General features: G+C 41.1%; 1 protein-coding gene across 1 annotated transcript in view; it reads left to right on the forward strand.

Moving 5' to 3' along the window:
- DRC1 (dynein regulatory complex subunit 1) overlaps positions 1-22117 on the forward strand; it is a 153818-nt gene that overhangs the window by 106493 nt on the left and 25208 nt on the right. The window contains exons 8-11 of the mRNA XM_053709493.1: positions 2289-2411; positions 3324-3463; positions 5148-5282; positions 11327-11565. Coding sequence (XP_053565468.1) covers positions 2289-2411; positions 3324-3463; positions 5148-5282; positions 11327-11565 — 637 coding nt within the window. The remainder of the gene's footprint in view (positions 1-2288; positions 2412-3323; positions 3464-5147; positions 5283-11326; positions 11566-22117) is intronic.

The raw sequence follows: 22117 nt of genomic DNA on the forward strand, positions 1-22117 counted from the left end.
CCCCCTCTACCTATCCTCTCTAATCAACAAGTATACTCCAGCCCGCCCACTAAGATCCAACAATGACCTGCTCCTTGCATCTGTGACTATCACCTCTTCTCATGCTAGACTGCAAGACTTCTGTCGTGCAGCACCTACACTCTGGAACACTCTCCCTCGTGCTGTCAGGCTTTGCCCTAATCTTTCTTCCTTTAAATGCTCTCTGAAGACTTTTCTGTTCAGAGAAGCCGACCACCCAACTCAATAATATTTCTCTTACCTAACATTTCCCTCATCTAACTCTGCATTAACAAATTTCTAAAACTTGCAGTCCTCACCTCCTGTTTCTCACGGGAATAGGGCCCTCGATTCCTCCTGTATGTGTTTGTAAATTCTGTCCTGTCTCTTAGAAGTTTTATATTATTGTTTTATTTAAATGAACCGTATCCATGGACAGCGCTGCAGAATATGATGGCGCTTAATAAATAAAGTATAATAATAATAAAATAATATGCTGTGGATTCTAGAAAGTGTAATATAAAGCTTCCCCTACTTCATCAAAGTCAGAATTATCTGCAGTTAGAGATCTTCCCCTTTTAGATTTAGGAGGATGAAGTTTTTTTTATCTGTTAGTAAGTATAAGTAAATAAATTACTTAAGTCTATTTTATTATTATTATTATTTTGAAAAAATAATTTTCCTTTTGTTAGTTGGATAGATACTTAAAGGGACATAATACTCATATGCTAAATCACATGAAACTGATGCAGTATAATTGTAAAAAGCTGATAGGAAAGTATCACCTGAGCATCTCTATGTAAAAAAGGAAGATATTTAACCTCACAATCTCCTCAGCTCAGCAGAGTAAGTTCTGTGTAAAAGTTATACTCAGCTACTCCCAGCTGCAGGTAAAAAAAAATGAAGAAATCAACAGCAGCCAATCAGCATCAGCAGTGCTGAGGTCATGAACTCTTTTACTGTGATCTCATGAGATTTCACTTAACTCTCATGAGATTTCATAGTAAGCTGAATAAGGAAATAATATTAGAGTGCACAAGGCTCATCCCCTAAGCTGTCCCATGACAGACACACTAAAATGCTGCTTAGAAATCCTTTACAATGGGATGTGGCTACTGAGGAACTTTTGAGGTAAAATATCTTTCTTTTTTACATAGAGATGTTCAGGTGATATTTTCTAGTCAGCTTTTTACAGCTATGCTGCATCACTTTCAAGTGTTTAAACATTTGGGTATTATGGCCCTTTAAGTTTAAAGGGTGTTATCTTTTTTATGTTTCTAGCTTCATTTCTGATGAGTGTTCTAGGCCTGGACTGGGGATAAAGGCACTAAGGGCCAGATCACGAGTGGAGCACAAAATATTCCTTGCGCAAACGCGATATTTGCACTCCACTCAGTAATACCAGTGCACGCAAATGTGCGCAGGTATAACAAGTTAGGTTCATTGCACAGAAGCTTTACGCTCACAAGAGTGCGCTTCCACAGACTCTAATGGGAGCCTCGTTCTAATGCGTCAGACACGGCATGAAAACCTAGCGCTGCGAACAGGGTAAGTAACGCAGCAATGGGCAGCAAATGTAAATATATATATGTATATGATTATATACATATATATGTATTTGTTAATATGTGTATATATATATACTGTAAATATTAACACATAAATATATATATGTATATACATACAGTATATTTTTACAGGGAACACACAGTTCCTTTAGACCCCAATGTAAAGGCAATTTTCAGTGCGTTTTTTTTTTTCCCCTAAAGCCCCACACCCGCCAACTTTTAACCCCTAAATGCTAAATTTTTTTCAATAAAAAACTAAAAGACCCTCTATATTGGGGGCATTTGGGGCACTTTTAGAAAAAAAAACAGAGATCAGATCTCTGGTTAATTTTCTGAGCGCTAATTGCTACCCAAGCTCTAGGTAGCAATAACCAGCCACTTGTAATAGTTGGTTATTTATTGCGCGCCTGCAAACGAGCATTTTTGCCCGTTTGCAGGAATGTGATAAATTAGCGCTCCACTTGTAATCTAGCCTTATAAAAATAAATCCTGTGTTTGGGTTATGCCCTGTTCTAACACAAAAACAACTATCAACCTAGTGCTAACGTTTATACGTCTTCTTTTTGTTCATGATTTGTCCCTACAGTCAGAAATCCATATATACTATAGTAAGTCCTTAAACTGTACTGACTGATATGACATGGTTTAAAAACTTCCCAACAGCTGTTGCAAATATGACTCACAATGGTCTTCATCTCCAAATGATTGCTCCTTTATTTGCAGCTAGAGAACCTGATGAACCGGATGAAGAAGGTGGAGGAATATGAACAGCAACTGAATCACCTGCGGGTGCAGGATGGAGAGGAATACAATTCACTAAAGATAAAACTGGAGACTGAAGTGCAGGTCAGTGTTGGGAAAACTCTAATTACCAATCCTCTATATTATTAAGGAAACAAATCTATATAAAACGTATAACTGGCCATAACAATACAGAACCGGCTAAACATTATTAGGAGCCAGAGAAAGAATTTATACACAGATAAATAAGGAATGACCCAAAATGTTAGGAGCCAGAAGTACAATTTGAGTAGAAGTAGCAATTTTACTCCGAAGATTTTATATATGGAAAGGAGATGAATACAAAAAGTGCACAATAATAATTATAAATTAAAAATCATACAAAACGAATAATAAGGAACCATTCACACAAAAATACTCAGAAAAAAAAAAGGATTGATAAGGTGAATAAAAAATGGTAACAAAATTATTCACCAAAAACCATATTTTATCACAAATGTAAAATTTGTATGTAAATTACACAGAAATAAAACGTATTGAATACGCACAGCTTAAATTGTAATTTAAGTATGCTGGGCGTGCAAAAAGCACATAGAAATTCATACTACAAAGTGTAATTATTTTTTTGTAAATGGGCTGAACATGTGCGTTTCATGGGCGAATACAAATTGTCTCTCAAATTCCCGCGTAATTCTGTAAGAATTTCTGACCTACAGCTCTTACTATTTTTTCTTGCAACTCATAAGGTGGCAAAATACTGAAAAAAAATAAAATAAAAACAAATTACTCTGAAAGGAAAACCTCTTTATAGGTGTTACTCACATAGTGCCAAATGAGCATTTGTTTAATAATAAAATACAGATTAGAGCATTTTATTATTGCAGTAGTATGTCTAACAGTTTCTGTGTCTACCGGGAAGCATGGCAGTATTTTGTATTAAGCACATCATGGCTCGCTAATTGCAGAACGTGATGTCTTCAGGCTACAGAATAAAATCACTTTGTTTCACTGTGTTAGACCCTTCAGCAGCAGCTGCAGCAGATGAAAGCGCGGTACCAGCTGAACCAGGAGACGCTGGAGTACAATTTCCAGGTGCTAAAGAAGCGAGACGAGGAGAACGCCATCCTCAAAGCCCAGCAGAAGAGGAAGATCACTCGGTAAAGTGATGGCACTTTCGTTATTCTCATTTACTGATAGATTCTGCAATAAATCAGAGCTCCATCTAGGAACATCCATTTAAGCCTGTCGCTGTCACTAACTGTAAATTTGCTGGCTGTCGGCTTTAATCAATCATCTTGAGGTTGTACAGACAGCAAAGTCTATCAGCCATTTAACTCTGTGGCTGCAAGGTTTTCGTGTATTGTTTGTACTTCTATCTTTGTACCTATGGACAGCGCTGCAGAATCTGTTGGCACTTTATAAGTAAAGAATAATAATAATGCGTTATAAGGCAGACAGAGTGTTACTGCACAAAATATGTAAAACTGATTTGTTATACACTTTTTAGGTGTCCATAAATGGATAAAATAAAAGGTTATGTGTAAGCTGTTTAAATTTGTAAAAAAATAGGTTTTTCACACACACACACACACGCATATATACATACATACACACACACACACACACATATATATATATATATATATATATATATAATATATTGTGAGATTGTCCAGTAATTAGGGACCTAGATTCTTCAGTAAATAACTGATGTCCACTTTTAGATTCATATTGTAGTATGTTTAAAAGAAGTAATAAAGCTCTTGTATTACTATTTTTACTTGGGTTTCTAGAGATATATTTATGATATATTGCACATGTGGGAGTGAGGGGGTTAATATGACATCTCATTAACTAGCAGTGCACTCTATGTGTATTATGTGTGTAGTACTTACGATCAGTGGCTGAGTCTGCTCTGAGATAAACAAACATGGGGCATATAAGGGGTGTCCATCTCGGTGTTAAAAACATTACTACAGTAGTCGTTTTTTGTATTACAGTTTATACTGCCAAGAGTTTAAAGTTGTACAGCCCCCCTGCTTTTGTCTTTTATCCCCCTGTAGTGATGGACCTTCCATCTTGACATAGAAACTGGTTTTGGTGTTTTCAGGTTCTGTTACACCCTAGGGGGCATATTTATCATGCTCCGTATGGAGCTTGAGGCCCCTTGTTTCAGGTCTAAAGACCACTGCTTCATAACTTGTCCACGTGATTCAGATAGGGCATGTAATTTTAAAAAAATTTCCAATTTACTTTTATCACCAATTTTGCTTTGTTTGCTTGGTATTCTTAGTTGAAAGCTTAACCTAGGAGGTTCATATGCAAATTTCTTAGACCTTGAAGCCCACCTCTTTCAGATTGCATTTTAACAGTTTTTCACCACTAGAGGGTGTTAGTTCACGTATTTCATATAAATAACACTGTGCTCGTGCACGAGAAGTTAACTGGTAACAGGCACTGATTGGCTAGACTGCAAGTCTGTCAAAAGAACTGAAAAAAGGGGCAGTTTGCAGAGGCTTAGATACAAGATAATCACAGAGGTTAAAAGTATATTATTCTAACTGTATTGGTTATGCAAAACTGGGAAATGGGTAATAAAGGGATTATCTATCTTTTAAGACAATAACAAGTCTGGTGTAGACTGTCCCTTTAAGAATAAAGTGCATATACATTTTAGTCACTTGGTCAAAAATTGCACATGTCAAAGGAGGGGGGGGGGGGGCTGATCAATGGTTAAGTCAGGGCCCCCAAAATTTTAGTGGCGGCCCTGGTTGATGCACACAACTGATTGGATAGGCTGACTTTAAGTCTCATATCTAACTGGAAATTCTTTTGTTTCAGATTACAAGATGTCTTGAATAATTTAAAGCTAAAGTTGGAAAAACAAATTAAGCAAAGTAAAGATGAAAACCAGTCATTGGCAGATGACTTTCGGAGAATTGTAGATCAGTACAAGGAGGTGCAAAAGAAAATGAGGTAGGCTGACCTTGTATTAATGTATGTGTAGTATACATGAATTAGAGCAATTAATTATCACATGTTCACATCCCTTTAACGCATAACCTTATCATCCCGATTGTAAAAAACAGTAGAAAGATGGTGCTTCACAGTCCCAATGCACAAGTAGAACAGGATATGTACTTCATACTTACAATTCCAGTAGCTTCCCAACTAGCTGAGCCCCAGAATAGAAAGATGGCGCTTCACAGTCCAAATGCACAAGTAGAACAGGATATGTACTTTATACTTACAATTCCAGTAGCTTCCCAACTAGCTGAACCCCAGAATAGACAGATGGCGCTTCACAGTCCCAATGCACAAGTAGAACAGGATATGTACTTCATACTTACAATTCCAGTAGCTTCCCAACTAGCTGAACCCCAGAATAGAAAGATGGAGCTTCACAGTCCCAATACACAAGTAGAACAGGATATGTACTTTATACTTACAATTCCAGTAGGTTCCCAACTAGCTGAGCCCCAGAATAGAAAGATGGCGCTTCACAGTCCCAATGCACAAGTAGAACAGGATATGTACTTTATACTTACAATTCCAGTAGCTTCCCAACTAGCTGAACCCCAGAATAGAAAGATGGCGCTTCACAGTCCCAATGCACAAGTAGAACAGGATATGTACTTTCTTTATACTTACAATTCTAGCAACTTCCCAGCTAGCTGAACCCCAAGTTCCTCCAAAATTCTTTTTTTCCCACAAAGTAACCTTCAGTGAAAAAAAGAGTAGACCCCAAATATCTCATAAAGGCAAATGATGAAAATACTCTACTAAAAGTGCTGCCTGTTTGTCAGCAGTCAATCAAGTACTGCTGTATTCTCCTGCATCCCGTGATTGTGACAGGATCACATTCTATGTTGTTATAAAGCTCTGAGGAAGTTTTATCCCATCCATATGAGCCTCCTATGTGTACATGACCCTCTGATATTTATTATTATTATTATTATTATTATTATTGTTGTTGTTGTTGTTATTTATTTATAGAGTTCCAACTTATTGACCTCATGATATTCATTATGGTTATTATTAATAACTAGTCCTCAAGCCAGTTCACACGGGCCATTTCTTTTACAAGATATGCCGAGTCCACGGGTTTCATCCTTGCTTGTGGGATATTAACCTCCTGCTAACAGGAAGTGGCAAAGAGCATCACAGCAGAGCTGTTACATAGCTCCTCCCCTAACTCCTCCCCCCAGTCATTCTCTTTGCCTATGCTAGTAATAGGAAGGGTAAAGTGATAGTGGTGATAAAATGATAGTTTTAATTTCTTCAATCAAGATGTTTTTTATTTTAAATGGTACCGGTGAGTACTATTTGACTCAGGGGGATTTGGAAGAAGATTTCCCCCTGAAATTGATGATCTTAGCGGCAGTTATTAAGATCAATTATGGTTCCCACAGATGTGAAGGTAATATGGGAAAAATCTTCAGTGTGGAGAACAGTCTCATGCAGCAAGCAGCATTTGAGGTATGTTTTCAGCCTTTTTATTTCTGAGGAGAGTTAATATATCAGAACTGGCTGATTGGGTTCCTCATAGTGGGAACAGGGTAAGCAGTAGTCCTATATGCAAAAGGGTGTTACTGTACTCCTGGGTGTTTGTTTTCTAATACTTATGCACTCAAAGTCAGCATATAATTAAAACACTGGGACATATTACTAAGTCTTTATTATATTGTTAAACAAAAGGATATCTTTTATTGTGTTTTTGGGGACCACATGGCAGTTTGAAACCGCTTCTCATGAGGTAGTTTAAATTTCAGTGCAACCTCCATTGTGGGCGGGGCCTAGTTTACACTGAAGGAGACAGCAGACGTTTGCTCCGGTTGGGCCCTATCTGTGTTCTGTACTATCAGGATTGGTGTTGATTCATTTGGTAGTGTTCTGGGGGCAGGTAGGCGCCCTCTGCTTTCCCTTCCTCTACTAAACAGGAAGGAAATTTTGCTCAATCCAAGTCTGTCTGGAGACCTAACCAGACCTGGAATAATGGTAAACAAGCCAAAAAGCCCGCTGCTGCTACCAAGACAGCATGAAGGGGCAGCCCCCGATCCGAGACCGGATCTAGTAGGGGGCAGACTTTCTCTCTTTGCTCAGGCCTGAGCATGAGATGTGCAGGATCCCTGGGCTTTAGAAATTGTGACCCAGGGGTATCACCTGGAATTCAAAAATTTTCCCCCAAGAGGGAGATTTCATCTTTCACGTTTGTCTGTAGACCAGACAAAAAGAGAGGCGTTCTTACACTGTGTAAAAGACCTCTATACCATGGGAGTAATTTGTCTTGTTCCAAAACTGGAACAGGGACAGGGGTTTTTACTTAAACCTTTTCGTGGTTCCCAAAAAAGAGGGAACTTTCAGACCTATTTTAGATTTAAAATGTCTAAACAAATTTCGTTCAAGATGGAGACTATAGGAACAATCTTACCAATGATCCAGGAGGGTCAATACATGACCACCGTGGATCTAAAGGATGCGTACCTTCACATTCCTATCCACGATATCTTGATTCAGGCATCAAATCGTCATCTGACCAAATCTCACACGGACATTGGGCTGTCCTTCCTAAGGACTCATGGTTGGAAAGTGAATATAGAAATGAGTTCACTTGTTCCACAAACAAGAGTTCCATTCTTGGGAACTCTGATAGACTCGGTAGACATGAAAATATTTCTGATGGAAGTCAGAAAATCAAAGATTCTAAATACTTGCCGAGCTCTTCAGTCCATTCCTCGGCCATCAGTGGCTCAGTGTATGGAGGTCATTGGATTAATGGTAGCAGCAATGGACATCGTCCCGTTTGCTCGTTTTCATCTCAGACCACTGCAGCTATGCATGCTCAGACAGTGGAATGGGGATTATGCAAATTTATCTCCTCAGATAAATCTGGATCAAGAGACCAGAGACTCTCTTCTTTGGTGGTTGTCACAAGATCATCTGTCCCAGGGAATGTGCTTCCGCAGGCCATCATGGGTTATAGTGACAACGGACGCCAGCCTCTTGGGCTGGGGTGCAGTCTAGAATTCCCTGAAGGCTCAGGGAACTTGGACTCCGACGGAGTTTCAATTACCAATCAATATTCTGGAACTGAGAGCAATATTCAATGCGCTTCAGGCGTGGCCTCAGTTGGCACTGACCCAATTCATAAGATTCCAGTTGGACAATATCACGACTAGCATATATCAATCATCGGGGGGAACAAGGAGTTCTCTTGCAATGATAGAGGTTTCAAAGATAATCCGATGGGCAGAGAATCACTCTTGCCATCTATCAGCAATCTATATCCCAGGAGTAGAGAACTGGAAAGCGGATTTTCTAAGTCGTCAGACTTTTCACCCGGGGAGTGGGAACTCCATCCGGAGGTGTTTGCATAATTGACTCAACAATGGGGCACACCGGAATTGGATCTAATGGCATCTCGACAGAATGCCAAACTTCTACGTTACGGGTCCAGGTCAAGGGATCCTCAGGATGTACAGATAGATGCTCTAGCAGTACCTTGGTCGTTCAACCTGGCTTATGTGTTTCCTCCTTTTCCTCTCCTACCCTGTGTGATTGCGTGAATCAAACAGGAGAGAGCTTCAGTAATTCTAATAGCGCCTGCATGGTCATGATCTAGTGGACATGTCTCTACCTCCGTGGAAACTACCGTTGAGGCAGGACCTTCTCATTCAAGGTCCGTTCAAACATCCAAATCTAACTTCTCTGCAGCTGACTGCCTGGAGATTGAACACTTGATTTTATCAAAGCGGGGATTCTCTGAGTCGGTCATTGATACTCTGATTCAGGCTCGCAAGCCTGTCACTAGAAAGATTTACCATAAGATATGGTGTAAATATCTTTATTGGTGTGAATCCAAGGGCTACTCATGGAGTAAGATTAGGATTCCTAGGATTTTGTCCTTTCTCCAAGAAGGATTGGAGAAGGGGTTATCTGCTAGTTCTTTAAAAGGACAAATTTCTGCTTTGTCAGTTTTATTACACAAGCGTCTAGCGGATGTCCCAGACGTTGAGTCTTTTTGTCAGGCTTTAATCAGAATCAAGTCTGTGTTTAAACCTGTTGCTCCGCCATGGAGTCTGAATTTAGTTCTTAATGTTCTTCAAGGGGTTCCGTTTGAACCCATGCATTCCATAGATATTAACCTGTTATCTTGGAAAGTGTTGTTTTTAGTTGCTATCTCTTCTGCTCGAAGAGTTTCTGAGCTTTCTGCGTTACAATGGGATTCGCCTTATCTTATCTTTCATTCTGATAAGGTGGTTTTGCGTACTAAACCTGGATTTCTTCCTAAGGTTGTTTCAAATAAGAATATTAATCAGGAAATTGTTGTTCCTTCCTTGTGTCCTAATCCTTCTTCTAAGAAGGAACGTCTGTTACATAACTTGGACGTGGTTCGTGCCTTGAAGTTTTACTTACAACAAGGGACCAAGGATTTCCGTCAAACATCTTCTCTATTCATTGTTTATTCTGGAAAGCGTAAGGGTCAAAAAGCTATGGCTACCTCTCTTTTTGGCTGAAAAGCATCATCCACCTGGCATACGAGACTGCTGGACAGCAGTCTCCTGAAAAGATTATGGCTCATTCTACTAGAGCTGTGGCTTCCACATGGGCTTTTAAAAACGATGCTTCTGTTGAACAGATTTGTAAGGCTGTGACTTAGTCCTCCCTTCATACTTTTTCCAAATTTTCCAAATTTGATACTTTTGCTTCTTCTGAGGCTATTTTTGGGAGAAAGGTTCTTCAAGCAGTGGTGCCTTCCATTTAGGTTCCTGTCTTGTCCCTCCCTTTCATCCGTGTCCTAAAGCTTTGGTATTGGTATCCCACAAGTAAGGATGAAACCCGTGGACTCGGCATATCTTGTAAAAGAAAAGGAAATTAATTAATTAAATTATTTTTTTTTACGATATGCCGAGTCCACGGCCCACCCTGTCATTTTAAGACAGGATTTATTTTATTTTTCAAAACTTCAGTCACCTCTGCACCTTTTAGCTTTTCCTTTCTCTTCCTATATCTCTGGTCGAATGACTGGGTGGAGGAGTTAGGGGAGGAGCTATGTAACAGCTCTGCTGTGGTGCTCTTTGCCACTCTCTTTTGTGCTCTCTCCCCCCTCTCTTTTGTGCTCTCTCTCTCCCCCTCTTTTGCGCTCTCTCCCCCCTCTCTTTTGCGCTCTCTCTCTCCCCCCCCTCCACTCTCTCTCCCCCCTCTCCTCTCTCTCTCTCTCTCCCCCCTCTCTCTCTCTCTCTCTCTCTCTCTCCCCCTCTCCTCTCTCTCCCCTTCCTCTCCACTCTCTCCCCCCTCCTCTCTCTCTCCCCTCCTCTCTCTGTCTCTCTCTCTCTCTCTCCCCCCCCCTCTCCTCTCTCTCTCTCTCCCCCCCCCCCCTCTCTCTCTCTCTCTCCCCCCCCTCATCTCTCCCCCTCTCTTTCTCTCTCCCCTCTCTATCTCCCGACCACGCCCCTTCATGCTCGTTCACGCCCCCTTCACGGGCATTCCGTCAGCCACCCCCCCTGTTCACGTTCGGCCACACCCTCCCCTCACGTCCGACCACGCCCACTTCTGCCGCAGGCGGCAGATCAGCTAGGGACTTGAGCAGGACTCAAAGGCCAGGTGTGTTTGTCCTTGTGCTGTCTCTACTGCGCATGACAGCTTCGGACAAACACACTTGGCCTTTTATATAATAGGATAGAAATATTGTGATCATCATTTATTTGTACCAACAGCTTGACCTCCTGATATTTATTCTGTCACTGTGTCCTGTATTCATATTTCAGAAGCCCTACATATAATCCTACAATGTTTAAGTCACTACTTTGTCCAAGTCATACACATCAGACTTTTTTTTGATAATTTTAAGAAAACCTACAAACATGCCCCCAAGATAACAGCAAATCTGCCATTTCCTCGTGGAAACTGTGTTCATTGCCTTCTCATATTGAGCTATTAAATCTGCCATGCGTGTTCCCTCCTCTCCTTGGCCATAATAACCTCAGTGATGTATTTTTCTTGGCTTCTCTTTTTGTCAGGCATTTTTCAGCAATCGACTCAAAGAAGTTCCATGATATATGGCTGATGAATGAAGAGGAAATGAAAGAGCTGGTGCACCGCGTTCTCGAGGCAGATCGTGTTATACAAGAGCAGCAGCTTGGGTTGCCATGGAAGGATCCTGAGCTTTGGTTTATGGACAATGTTGGGCCCATTGTTCCTCAACACAAGAAGAAAAAGACTGCCAGCATGCTAGCTCAGGAGATGCTGACATCAGCAGGTACGGGGCACATTTTTATATTATAATATTCTTTACAGTGTGCAAATGTATGCATCAAATAGTTTTAGATTGAAATAATGTTTACAATTATAACATGAAGCTTTGAATATACAAATATTATATTAATTGTCATATATATCACAATGTGATCCAACACACAAACAAAACAAATGAGAATAATACCCAAACAAATTGTGCCCTGTAAATTAATGACACCACTTTTAAATGGTGTACAAAATAATTATGTGCCAAATGAAATATAAATTGATACAAATGAAGCTTCTCATCCACCATTTGTATATTTTGCGGGTAAAGCTGTGGCTAAAGCCTGATGTAACCTGATAAATCTTCTGAGTGCGTTGAGTCACTGCATTAAACATATATAGCATTATTATTATTATCAGGTATTTGTAGAGCGCCAACAGATTTGTCAGCGCTGTAGCATGCACTGTTATTCACACATCTTCACTATCTTTTTTGCCTCCGTAGAGCCCCCTATTAAACCTCGTTCCCCAAGTTTCACTTGGGATGGATGCCAGAAGATCAGCGGGGCACCTTCCTTGAACACCCCAGGCAGAGGCAAAAAAAATAGTGTAGATGGAGGAATTATGTTACATTGGGCTTTACCCATAGCCGCTTGGGTAATGTCAGGTTTACCCGGATTTCTGACTTAACCCGTAACATATATATATATATATATCCTCACAGAGATATTCTGTATAAACTTAGTGATGGTAAATTTTAAATAATCAAATGCCATAAATGTAATCTTTGCCATTAAAAAAGTATTTCTTTCATGTAATTAGCAAGAGTCCATGAGCTAGTGACGTATGGGATATACATTCCTACCAGGAGGGGCAAAGTTTCCCAAACCTTAAAATGCCTATAAATACACCCCTCACCACACCCACAATTCAGTTTTACAAACTTTGCCTCCTATGGAGGTGGTGAAGTAAGTTTGTGCTAGATTCTACGTTGATATGCGCTCCGCAGCAAGTTGGAGCCCGGTTTTCCTCTCAGCGTGCAGTGAATGTCAGAGGGATGTGAGGAGAGTATTGCCTATTTGAATGCAGTGATCTCCTTCTACGGGGTCTATTTCATAGGTTCTCTGTTATCGGTCGTAGAGATTCATCTCTTACCTCCCTTTTCAGATCGACGATATACTCTTATTTATATACCATTACCTCTGCTGATTCTCGTTTCAGTACTGGTTTGGCTTTCTACAAACATGTAGATGAGTGTCCTGGGGTAAGTAAATCTTATTTTCTGTGACACTCTAAGCTATGGTTGGGCACTTTGTTTATAAAGTTCTAAATATATGTATTCAAACATATATTTGCCTTGACTCAGAATGTTCAACATTCCTTATTTTCAGACAGTCAGTTTCATATTTGGGATAATGCATTTGAATCAATCATTTTTTTCTTACCTTAAAAAATTTGACTTTTTTTCCCTGTGGGCTGTTAGGCTCGCGGGGGCTGAAAATGCTTCATTTTATTGCGTCATTCTTGGCGCAGACTTTTTTGGCGCAAAAAAATCTTTTCTGTTTCCGGCGTCATACGTGTCGCCGGAAGTTGCGTCATTTTTGACGTCCTTTTGCGCCAAAAATGTCGGCGTTCCGGATGTGGCGTCATTTTTGGCGCCAAAAGCATTTAGGCGCCAAATAATGTGGGCGTCTTGTTTGGCGCTAAAAAAATATGGGCGTCGCTTTTGTCTCCACATTATTTAAGTCTCATTATTTATTGCTTCTGGTTTGCTAGAAGCTTGTTCACTGGCATTTTTTTCCCATTCCTGAAACTGTCATTTAAGGAATTTGATCAATTTTGCTTTATATGTTGTTTTTTCTATTACATATTGCAAGATGTTCCACGTTGCAACTGAGTCAGAAGATACTTCAGGAAAATCACTGCCCGGTGCTGGAGCTACCAAGCTAAGTGTATCTGCTATAAATTTGCTATAAATTTATTAATGCAGATAAAATTTCCTTTAGTACTGTTACATTACCTGTTGCTGTTCCGTCAACATCTAATTTTCAGAGTGTTCCTGATAAACATAAGAGATTTTATTTTTTTAAATCCATTTAGAAGGCTATGTCTGTTATTTCTCCAACATAGGTGTGTCCGGTCCACGGCGTCATCCTTACTTGTGGGATATTCTCTTCCCCAACAGGAAATGGCAAAGAGCCCAGCAAAGCTGGTCACATGATCCCTCCTAGGCTCCGCCTACCCCAGTCATTCTCTTTGCCGTTGTACAGGCAACATCTCCACGGAGATGGCTTAGAGTTTTTTAGTGTTTAAGTCATCGGCTCCACCATGGAAGCTACCTTTGAGACGAGACCTTCTTGTTCAAGGTCCGTTCGAACATCCGAATCTGGTCTCACTCCAGCTGACTGCTTGGAGATTGAACGCTTGATCTTATCGAAGCGAGGGTTCTCAGATTCTGTTATCGATACTCTTGTTCAGGCCAGAAAGCCTGTAACTAGAAAGATTTACCACAAAATTTGGAAAAAATATATCTGTTGGTGTGAATCTAAAGGATTCCCTTGGGACAAGGTTAAGATTCCTAAGATTCTATCCTTCCTTCAAGAAGGATTGGAAAAAGGATTATCTGCAAGTTCCCTGAAGGGACAGATTTCTGCCTTGTCTGTGTTACTTCACAAAAAGCTGGCAGCTGTGCCAGATGTTCAAGCCTTTGTTCAGGCTCTGGTTAGAATCAAGCCTGTTTACAAACCTTTGACTCCTCCTTGGAGTCTCAACTTAGTTCTTTCAGTTCTTCAGGGGGTTCCGTTTGAACCCTTACATTCCGTTGATATTAAGTTATTATCTTGGAAAGTTTTGTTTTTGGTTGCAATTTCTTCTGCTAGAAGAGTTTCAGAATTATCTGCTCTGCAGTGTTCTCCTCCTTATCTGGTGTTCCATGCAGATAAGGTGGTTTTACGTACTAAACCTGGTTTTCTTCCAAAAGTTGTTTCTAACAAAAACATTAACCAGGAGATTATCGTACCTTCTCTGTGTCCGAAACCAGTTTCGAAGAAGGAACGTTTGTTGCACAATTTGGATGTTGTTCACGCTCTAAAATTCTATTTAGATGCTACAAAGGATTTTAGACAAACATCTTCCTTGTTTGTTGTTTATTCCGGTAAAAGGAGAGGTCAAAAAGCAACTTCTACCTCTCTCTCTTTTTGGATTAAAAGCATCATCAGATTGGCTTACGAGACTGCCGGACGGCAGCCTCCTGAAAGAATCACAGCTCATTCCACTAGGGCTGTGGCTTCCACATGGGCCTTCAAGAACGAGGCTTCTGTTGATCAGATATGTAGGGCAGCGACTTGGTCTTCACTGCACACTTTTACCAAATTTTACAAGTTTGATACTTTTGCTTCTTCTGAGGCTATTTTTGGGAGAAAGGTTTTGCAAGCCGTGGTGCCTTCCATCTAGGTGACCTGATTTGCTCCCTCCCATCATCCGTGTCCTAAAGCTTTGGTATTGGTTCCCACAAGTAAGGATGACGCCGTGGACCGGACACACCTATGTTGGAGAAAACAGAATTTATGTTTACCTGATAAATTACTTTCTCCAACGGTGTGCCCGGCCCACGGCCCGCCCTGGTTTTTTAATCAGGTCTGATAATTTATTTTCTTTAACTACAGTCACCACGGTATCATATGGTTTCTCCTATGCAAATATTCCTCCTTAACGTCGGTCGAATGACTGGGGTAGGCGGAGCCTAGGAGGGATCATGTGACCAGCTTTGCTGGGCTCTTTGCCATTTCCTGTTGGGGAAGAGAATATCCCACAAGTAAGGATGACGCCGTGGACCGGACACACCGTTGGAGAAAGTAATTTATCAGGTAAACATAAATTCTGTTTTTTCCTTCTAGTTTACATAAAAGTCTTTTAAAACTTCTCTTTCTCCAACATAGGTGTGTCCGGTCCACGGCGTCATCCTTACTTGTGGGATATTCTCTTCCCCAACAGGAAATGGCAAAGAGCCCAGCAAAGCTGGTCACATGATCCCTCCTAGGCTCCGCCTTCCCCAGTCATTCTCTTTGCCGTTGTACAGGCAACATCTCCACGGAGATGGCTTAGAGTTTTTTAGTGTTTAACTGTAGTTTTTATTATTCAATCAAGAGTTTGTTATTTTAAAATAGTGCTGGTATGTACTATTTACTCTGAAACAGAAAAGAGATGAAGATTTCTGTTTGTAAGAGGAAAATGATTTTAGCAACCGTTACTAAAATCGATGGCTGTTTCCACACAGGACTGTTGAGAGGAATTAACTTCAGTTGGGGGAACAGTGAGCAGACTTTTGCTGCTTGAGGTATGACACATTCTAACAAGACGATGTAATGCTGGAAGCTGTCATTTTCCCTATGGGATCCGGTAAGCCATTTTTATTACAGAAAGAAAAAAAAGGGCTTCACAAGGGCTTTTTAAGACTGTAGACATTTTCTGGGCTAAATCGATTTATATATAAACATATTTTATACTCCATAGCCTTGAGGAATTATTTTAATCTTGGGAATTATGTAAAATAACCGGCAGGCACTGTATTGGACACCTTATTCTCTAGGGGCTTTCCCTAATCATAGGCAGAGTCTCATTTTCGCGCCTCTATTGCGCACTTGTTTTTGAGAAGCATGACATGCAGATGCATGTGTGAGGAGCTCTGATACATAGAAAAGACTTTCTGAAGGCGTCATTTGGTATCGTATTCCCCTTTGGGCTTGGTTGGGTCTCAGCAAAGCAGATACCAGGGACTGTAAAGGGGTTAAATATAAAAACGGCTCCGGTTCCGTTATTTTAAGGGTTAAAGCTTCCAAATTTGGTGTGCAATACTTTTAAGGCTTTAAGACACTGTGGTGAAATTTTGGTGAATTTTGAACAATTCCTTCATACTTTTTCGCAATTGCAGTAATAAAGTGTGTTCAGTTTAAAATTTAAAGTGACAGTAACGGTTTATTTTAAAACGTTTTTTGTACTTTGTTATCAAGTTTTTGCCTGTTTAACATGTCTGAACTACCAGATAGACTGTGTTCTGAATGTGGGGAAGCCAAGGTTCCTTCTCATTTAAATAGATGTGATTCATGTGACACAAAATTTAGAGAAAATGATGCCCAAGATGATTCCTCAAGTGAGGGGAGTAAGCATGGTACTGCATCATCCCCTCCTTCGTCTACACCAGTCTTGCCCACACAGGAGGCCCCTAGTACATCTAGCACGCCAATACTCCTTACTATGCAACAATTAACGGCTGTAATGGATAATTCTATCAAAAACATTTTAGCCAAAATGCCCACTTATCAGCGAAAGCGCGACTGCTCTGTTTTAGAAAATACTGAAGAGCATGAGGACGCTGATGATATTGGTTCTGAAGGGCCCCTACACCAGTCTGAGGGGGCCAGGGAGGTTTTGTCTGAGGGAGAAATTTCAGATTCAGGGAAAATTTCTCAACAAGCTGAACCTGATGTGATTACATTTAAATTTAAATTGGAACATCTCCGCGCTCTGCTTAAGGAGGTGTTATCCACTCTGGATGATTGTGAGAATTTGGTAATTCCAGAGAAACTATGTAAAATGGACAAGTTCCTAGAGGTCCCGGGGCCCCCCGAAGCTTTTCCTATACCCAAGCGGGTGGCGGACATTGTAAATAAAGAATGGGAAAGGCCCGGTATACCTTTCGTCCCTCCCCCCATATTTAAAAAATTGTTTCCTATGGTCGACCCCAGAAAGGACTTATGGCAGACAGTCCCCAAGGTCGAGGGGGCGGTTTCTACTCTAAACAAACGCACCACTATACCCATAGAAGATAGTTGTGCTTTCAAAGATCCTATGGATAAAAAATTAGAAGGTTTGCTTAAAAAGATGTTTGTTCAGCAAGGTTACCTTCTACAACCAATTTCATGCATTGTTCCTGTCACTACAGCAGCGTGTTTCTGGTTCGATGAGCTAGAAAAGGCGCTCAATAATAATTCTTCTTCTTATGAGGAGATTATGGACAGAATTCATGCTCTCAAATTGGCTAATTCTTTCACCCTAGACGCCACTTTGCAATTGGCTAGGTTAGCGGCGAAAAATTCTGGTTTTGCTATTGTGGCGCGCAGAGCGCTTTGGTTAAAATCTTGGTCAGCGGATGCGTCTTCCAAGAACAAATTGCTTAACATTCCTTTCAAGGGGAAAACGCTGTTTGGCCCTGACTTGAAAGAGATTATCTCTGATATCACTGGGGGCAAGGGCCACGCCCTTCCTCAGGATAGGTCTTTCAAGGCCAAAAATAAACCTAATTTTCGTCCCTTTCGCAGAAACGGACCAGCCCCAAGTGCTACGTCCTCTAAGCAAGAGGGTAATACTTCTCAAGCCAAGCCAGCCTGGAGACCAATGCAAGGCTGGAACAAAGGAAAGCAGGCCAAGAAACCTGCCATTGCTACCAAGACAGCATGAGATGTTGGCCCCCGATCCGGGACCGGATCTGGTGGGGGGCAGACTCTCTCTCTTCGCTCAGGCTTGGGCAAGAGATGTTCTGGATCCTTGGGCACTAGAAATAGTCTCCCAAGGTTATCTTCTGGAATTCAAGGGGCTTCCCCCAAGGGGGAGGTTCCACAGGTCTCAATTGTCTTCAGACCACATAAAAAGACAGGCATTCTTACATTGTGTAGAAGACCTGTTAAAAATGGGAGTGATTCATCCTGTTCCTTTAGGAGAACAAGGGATGGGGTTCTACTCCAATCTGTTCGTAGTTCCCAAAAAAGAGGGAACATTCAGACCAATCTTAGATCTCAAGATCCTAAACAAGTTTCTCAAGGTTCCATCGTTCAAAATGGAAACCATTCGAACAATTCTTCCTTCCATCCAGGAAGGTCAATTCATGACCACGGTGGATTTAAAGGATGCGTATCTACATATTCCTATCCACAAGGAACATCATCGGTTCCTAAGGTTCGCATTCCTGGATAAGCATTACCAGTTTGTGGCACTTCCGTTCGGATTAGCCACTGCTCCAAGGATTTTCACAAAGGTACTAGGGTCCCTTCTAGCGGTGCTAAGACCAAGGGGCATTGCAGTAGTACCTTACTTGGACGACATTCTGATTCAAGCGTCGTCCCTTCCTCAAGCAAAGGCTCACACGGACATTGTCCTGGCCTTTCTCAGATCTCACGGGTGGAAAGTGAACGTAGAAAAAAGTTCTCTATCTCCGTCAACAAGGGTTCCCTTCTTGGGAACAATAATAGACTCCTTAGAAATGAGGATTTTTCTGACAGAGGCCAGAAAATCAAAACTTCTAAACTCTTGTCAAATACTTCATTCTGTTCCTCTTCCTTCCATAGCGCAGTGCATGGAAGTAATAGGTTTGATGGTAGCGGCAATGGACATAGTTCCTTTTGCGCGAATTCATCTAAGACCATTACAACTGTGCATGCTCAGTCAGTGGAATGGGGACTATACAGACTTGTCTCCGACGATACAAGTAGATCAGAGGACCAGAGATTCACTCCGTTGGTGGCTGTCCCTGGACAACCTGTCACAGGGGATGAGCTTCCGCAGACCAGAGTGGGTCATTGTCACGACCGACGCCAGTCTGGTGGGCTGGGGCGCGGTCTGGGGACCCCTGAAAGCTCAGGGTCTTTGGTCTCGGGAAGAATCTCTTCTCCCGATAAATATTCTGGAACTGAGAGCGATATTCAATGCTCTCAAGGCTTGGCCTCAGCTAGCAAAGGCCAAGTTCATACGGTTTCAATCAGACAACATGACGACTGTTGCGTACATCAACCATCAGGGGGGAACAAGGAGTTCCCTGGCGATGGAAGAAGTGACCAAAATCATTCAATGGGCGGAGACTCACTCCTGCCACTTGTCCGCAATCCACATCCCAGGAGTGGAAAATTGGGAAGCGGATTTTCTGAGTCGTCAGACATTTCATCCGGGGGAGTGGGAACTCCATCCGGAAATCTTTGCCCAAATTACTCAATTGTGGGGCATTCCAGACATGGATCTGATGGCCTCTCGTCAGAACTTCAAGGTTCCTTGCTACGGGTCCAGATCCAGGGATCCCAAGGCGACTCTAGTAGATGCACTAGTAGCACCTTGGACCTTCAAACTAGCTTATGTATTCCCGCCATTTCCTCTCATCCCCAGGCTGGTAGCCAGGATCAATCAGGAGAGGGCATCGGTGATCTTGATAGCTCCTGCGTGGCCACGCAGGACTTGGTATGCAGACCTGGTGAATATGTCATCGGCTCCACCATGGAAGCTACCTTTGAGACGAGACCTTCTTGTTCAAGGTCCGTTCGAACATCCGAATCTGGTCTCACTCCAACTGACTGCTTGGAGATTGAACGCTTGATCTTATCAAAGCGAGGGTTCTCAGATTCTGTCATTGATACTCTTGTTCAGGCCAGAAAGCCTGTAACTAGAAAAATTTACCACAAAATATGGAAAAAATATATCTGTTGGTGTGAATCTAACGGATTCCCTTGGGACAAGGTAAAAATTCCTAAGATTCTATCCTTTCTTCAAGAAGGTTTGGAGAAAGGATTATCTGCAAGTTCCTTGAAGGGACAGATTTCTGCCTTGTCTGTGTTACTTCACAAAAAGCTGGCAGCTGTGCCAGATGTTCAAGCCTTTGTTCAGGCTCTGGTTAGAATCAAGCCTGTTTACAAACCTTTGACTCCTCCTTGGAGTCTCAATTTAGTTCTTTCAGTTCTTCAGGGGGTTCCGTTTGAACCCTTACATTCCGTTGATATTAAGTTATTATCTTGGAAAGTTTTGTTTTTGGTTGCAATTTCTTCTGCTAGAAGAGTTTCAGAATTATCTGCTCTGCAGTGTTCTCCTCCTTATCTGGTGTTCCATGCAGATAAGGTGGTTTTACGTACTAAACCTGGTTTTCTTCCGAAAGTTGTTTCTAACAAAAACATTAACCAGGAGATAGTCGTGCCTTCTTTGTGTCCGAATCCAGTTTCAAAGAAGGAACGTTTGTTGCACAATTTGGATGTTGTTCGTGCTCTAAAATTCTATTTAGATGCTACAAAGGATTTTAGACAAACATCTTCCTTGTTTGTTGTTTATTCTGGTAAAAGGAGAGGTCAAAAAGCAACTTCTACCTCTCTCTCTTTTTGGATTAAAAGCATCATCAGATTGGCTTACGAGACTGCCGGACGGCAGCCTCCTGAAAGAATCACAGCTCATTCCACTAGGGCTGTGGCTTCCACATGGGCCTTCAAGAACGAGGCTTCTGTTGATCAGATATGTAAGGCAGCGACTTGGTCTTCACTGCACACTTTTACTAAATTTTACAAATTTGATACTTTTGCTTCTTCTGAGGCTATTTTTGGGAGAAAGGTTTTGCAAGCCGTGGTGCCTTCCATCTAGGTGACCTGATTTGCTCCCTCCCTTCATCCGTGTCCTAAAGCTTTGGTATTGGTTCCCACAAGTAAGGATGACGCCGTGGACCGGACACACCTATGTTGGAGAAAACAGAATTTATGTTTACCTGATAAATTACTTTCTCCAACGGTGTGTCCGGTCCACGGCCCGCCCTGGTTTTTTAATCAGGTCTGATAATTTATTTTCTTTAACTACAGTCACCACGGTATCATATGGTTTCTCCTATGCAAATATTCCTCCTTTACGTCGGTCGAATGACTGGGGAAGGCGGAGCCTAGGAGGGATCATGTGACCAGCTTTGCTGGGCTCTTTGCCATTTCCTGTTGGGGAAGAGAATATCCCACAAGTAAGGATGACGCCGTGGACCGGACACACCGTTGGAGAAAGTAATTTATCAGGTAAACATAAATTCTGTTTTTTTCAGATGAATTTTTAAATGAACATCATCATTCTGATACTGATAATGGTTCTTCTGGTTCAGAGGTTTCTGTCTCAGAGGTTGATGCTGATAAATCTTTGTATTTGTTCAAGATGGAATTTATTCGTTCTTTATTTAAAGAAGTATTAATTGCTTTAGAAATAGAGGATTCTGGTCCTCTTGATACTAAATCTAAACGTTTAAATAAGGTTTTTAAATCTCCTGTAGTTATTCCAGAAGTGTTTAATCTTCCTGATGCTATTTCTGAAGTAATTTCCAGGGAATGGAACAATTTGGGTAATTCTTTTACTCCTTCTAAACGTTTAAGCAATTATATCCTGTGCCATCTGACAGATTAGAGTTTTTTGGGACAAAATCCCTAAGGTTATGGGGCTGTCTCTACTCCTGCTAAATGTACTACTATTCCTACGGCAGATAGTACTTCATTTAAGGATCCTTTAGATAGGAAAATTGAATCCTTTCTAAGAAAAGCTTACTTATGTTCAGGTAATCTTCTTAGACCTGCTATATTTTTAGCGGATGTTGCTGCAGCTTCAACTTTTTGGTTAGAAGTTTTAGCGCAACAAGTAACAGATCATAATTTTATAGCATTATTATTATTCTATAACATGCTAATAATTTTATTGGTGATACCATCTTTTGATATCATTAGAGTTGATGTCAGGTATATGTCTCTAGCTATTTTAGCTAGAAAAGCTTTATGGATTAAACTTGGAATGCTGATATGTCTTCT

The sequence above is a fragment of the Bombina bombina genome, chromosome 4 (genome assembly GCF_027579735.1).
Source record: "Bombina bombina isolate aBomBom1 chromosome 4, aBomBom1.pri, whole genome shotgun sequence".
NCBI classification, from domain to species: domain Eukaryota; kingdom Metazoa; phylum Chordata; class Amphibia; order Anura; family Bombinatoridae; genus Bombina; species Bombina bombina.